This window comes from Echinococcus granulosus (genome assembly GCF_000524195.1).
Source record: "Echinococcus granulosus chromosome Unknown EG_S00104, whole genome shotgun sequence".
In the NCBI taxonomy this organism is placed as follows: domain Eukaryota; kingdom Metazoa; phylum Platyhelminthes; class Cestoda; order Cyclophyllidea; family Taeniidae; genus Echinococcus; species Echinococcus granulosus.
Window position 1 is genome coordinate 1 of NW_020170484.1, and position 3822 is coordinate 3822.

Here is a 3822-nt window from a genome sequence, read left to right on the forward strand (position 1 = left end):
CATTTACGTTCTCTCTGACATGTGCGAGAACGTCCACCTGTCCGTGTGGGTTGAGGATGCTTAGCCACTATGATCAGAATAAATCCATTCCTGCGAATATTTGTTCTTGGACATTTGGTGGTACAGAATCACTTGTCAATCTCCAGCACTTCCAGCAATCGTGATTTGTTACACGTAGTGTAGATGGAAGTGTATAATTATGAATGACGGGTCTCTGTTATTAGAACTAACCTCTTCCTACGATTGCTTATACTTTGGCATTCAGTCGTACAGGCTTATTCGACAAATCCGACCTTCATATTAGTCATCATCAAGGGACCACAGCCAACACAGTCGTCTTTATGAGTTGCAGCTTTCCGCAAGTTTTGTGCGCGTGCCTACAATTAGTCTGGACGGGAATTACTTGGCCAATTTAAATTACAAGAATTTTTTTAATTTGTTCTGGGATACATTTGGTAAGATTGTCGTGCTCTGGATTTCGACACAATGTTTTAACTTACTCCACTGAGACCGGCACAGTGGATTTTAGCACCATCAGTGTTACATCCCCTTCGGGCAGATTGGGACAAATAAAGCCAAAGCTGTTACCATAACTACACCCCTTATACTGGAGGAATTTACACAACTGTGCATAATTAAGTACCACCAACTGTAAGTCGAAGTGATTCATTAAATGTTAAACTACTAGTAGCAGTGCCTTTGAAGTGTCTTTAATTATCCTGGGCGGTGGTGGCGACCAACACGTAGTGAACCGGTGCTTCCGCCCACTTTATATGCGCACAATGGCTCAACTAAGAAACCAGGATCTGAGGTTGGATGGTTGGTCAACTTGTTTCTCCTACCTTCTTCCAGTTTAATGTCTACAATTCCTGTCTCACATTGCAAAGGTTGGCAACGTAGTTCGGTTAGAGCTTATGCGGCACCACAAGAGCCAATTTTCCCGATGTTCGCGAGTGAAGTGCAGGGAGATTGGGGAAGCGGTGATCGTGAGGTCGACGTTACCTCGAGATTTTTATCTCGCTTAGTAGTAGCCAAACGGGAAGATATAAATGTGCTTATAGCTAAGGATATAGCTACAATAAAGGCCGTTCTGGTATAAGGTTAGTCGGAGGCGAATGGGGAAACTCCTCTGCATTTATACAATTAGTCGAACAACGCGAAACCATTGCGAATCTAGAAGAATAAAAGCTCCTTGTCAACTATCGAGTGGGCACGAAAGCAGAAAATCCACAGTCCCCTCATTGCTTGCAGCCTAAAAATACTATTGTTAATCAGCATTTGGTTTTTACGCACGTTTTGTGCCCGATAATGTCTGTGGGATGACGATCAGAAAGACTTTACAGACCTATTTTTTCATACATCTGCTCAATTTGTGTTTTAGGATCATGAATTTAACAAATGCTACAAGATAAGTCCATAGCTTACATGGGAACTAAAACCCATAGTCTGGTTTTCTTTATCCGATTATACACATTCTAAATTTACCTTTTAATTGTTAGAACAGGGCTACTTTCTGCTGTTAGAGTTAATAAATTTTGTAGCTTTATTCTAGTTTTTTAATTATTTTTAATGATGGTACATTTTGTTGAGATAGAATTTTCAACCTTTTTTGTTTATAGTCATGAAAATACGTCGCATTTGGTATTTAACTAAATTAAAATTTCGCCTTTAGCTGGTTTGCAAGTATCATATCAGGCAAATGACTTGTACAAATTCTGATGTCTACATCGCCTGGAGTGATATTATCGAAATAAGAATCCATTCTCCTAATCCAGTATTGTGTGCCAGTTGCTATGGTCGGCCGTTTTTACCTCGAATCGGTCCTTGTGGTCACGTGTTTTGCTTTACCTGCATCTGGGTCCGAATTGCGTTTCAGCATCAAGATCGCAAGGAAACCTGCCCTGTTTGTGAAAGGCACCTCAAAAGGATGGAACTAAGAAGGTATAAAGTACACTTTTTCCTAGTACATAGGGTTCGTATATTCGAATCATACTCTCCAAAAGTCAGTGACGTGGTTCGGTTTCATCACTTAACTAAAAACGAAAACTCCATAAATTTATTTGCGCTAAATCACTTATCAACAGCATACCGTTCTCATCTGTTAGACGCAGGAGAAAATGATTTTATGAACTTACTTCAGAAAGACATTGCCTCTATGGAGAAATATAAGGTAGATCGTCAGAATGCAGTGAAGAATGGGGTTTTGTTCTTGATTGCAGAAGATATCGTAGCGTTTTTACGCCTATATGAGGAGTCGTTACTCAATAATAAGACACTGTGTGACGATGTCACTTCAACAAATTGTTCAACAACACATATTCGACGAAATCCCAAGTTCTATCTCGGTTTGATTAGTGTCTTCAAGTTAACTCATTATAGAACTGCATGGTCAAGACATATTCCTCCATGCTTTTAACCGAAGATGCCTTCAGATTGAATATGGTGATTCGGATATGCCCAAAGAGATTTCTGGAAAGGTGACAGCTGTTGGCCGGTTTACTATGGATTTGGTGCGTAATGCTGTTATAAGAAACCTACTTGTTTGCCGTTTTGTGTGCCCGTGGGCTGGAATATTTAATGATTCTTTCATTTGCTTTTAACTAGACTATGCGTGACGTGGTTCGACAACTGAGCCATTTACCGCTTGGTCACATCTTCTACTTCGTGGTGCTTGATTTCCATGGCTCAGTTGTTGGTGAAAGCACCCGCAGTCGAATGGAGTACGGATGGACACTGTCCAAATTGTCCAAGAGGCAAGTGAATGTCTTGGAAGCAGTCGGTTATGATGTCAATGACAAATTGTGTAAGTGTTAGAGTTTACGCTCGTAGTATTCCCATTATTCGTTTACATTACCCTACCCAATAATACTCTCCCCTCACTTTTTTGAAATGAAATCCCGTCCTCAATGCGTCGATTTTTTTCGAAAGCGTTCGACAGCTAACCTTTTATCAGCTCTTCTAATGTAGCTCTTGATTTGAAACGGACTGATGTCTACCTTGCGGACGAGTTTTTCTCTCTCCCTGATGCGGAACTTCAAGCGTTTCGCAGAGGCATCTCTACCCAAGTACCACTCCTACAAAGACCTGTTCGTTGGTGCATTATTGTAAGTTGTTTTGTTCTGCTCTTTTCCTTTGGGTTGTTTTTTTTTATTAGCTTTGTCCTATTTCTGCTTCTATCCATCAGATCATGTCCATGTTAATGTGCCAGCATAATATATCCGCGACCTAGATCTATCGACATCCGTTTTCACCCGAATGTCATCACAAATGTGAGCGCTAAACGTATCATTTAAGGTTTCAAGTTATTAATACTTATGCATGCAGCTTGGTTCAGCCGTATTTTTGATCGGTTTGAAAAGTTGACCAGATTACCCAACCGAACGTGAAGTTTAAATTGTTTCGTATCATTTTATTGGGCTTTATTAGTTAAACATGGTTAAATAAGGTTAAAAGTTGACTACGCATTATGTTTTTTGCTTCTATTTTCAAAAACAGGAGCTACCCTCAGGTTCGCAGGCCTTTTTTACAGAGGAAATGATTCAGGAGCGGTTACTGGAGGAGCTGCAAGAGCATACTCAGCAAAAGCAGACACAGTCAGGGCATTGTCAATTGAATGCACTGCAACAACAATTACTGGGTTTGCAACGTCCTTCAGGGCGGCAAATGCCCTTATTTCTACCGCCTGGCGAAAAGGGGTCACGAGCTATTCATATACCCCGGGAAAACAGGCAACGGAGATGCCTTCAAGTGCCATGGGAACAGTCTAGTTTCCACTATCTGCACAATCCGCGGAAACCGAAGCAGCTGAGGAAGGAAGATTAG

At 40.9% G+C, this 3822-nt stretch overlaps 1 protein-coding gene across 1 annotated transcript; it reads left to right on the plus strand. All coding sequences in view use genetic code 11, as the record gives it.

Annotated features, from left to right (window-relative positions):
- Positions 1–782: 782 nt before the first annotated feature.
- EGR_08344 (RING finger protein) lies at positions 783–3822 on the plus strand (the record flags this gene model as incomplete). The annotated part of the gene is made up of 9 exons (XM_024497593.1): positions 783–819; positions 888–1093; positions 1673–1941; positions 1972–2014; positions 2141–2345; positions 2380–2510; positions 2605–2803; positions 2968–3104; positions 3496–3822. 9 exons carry the CDS (start codon positions 783–785, stop codon positions 3820–3822), a joined length of 1554 nt encoding a protein of 517 aa, XP_024347962.1.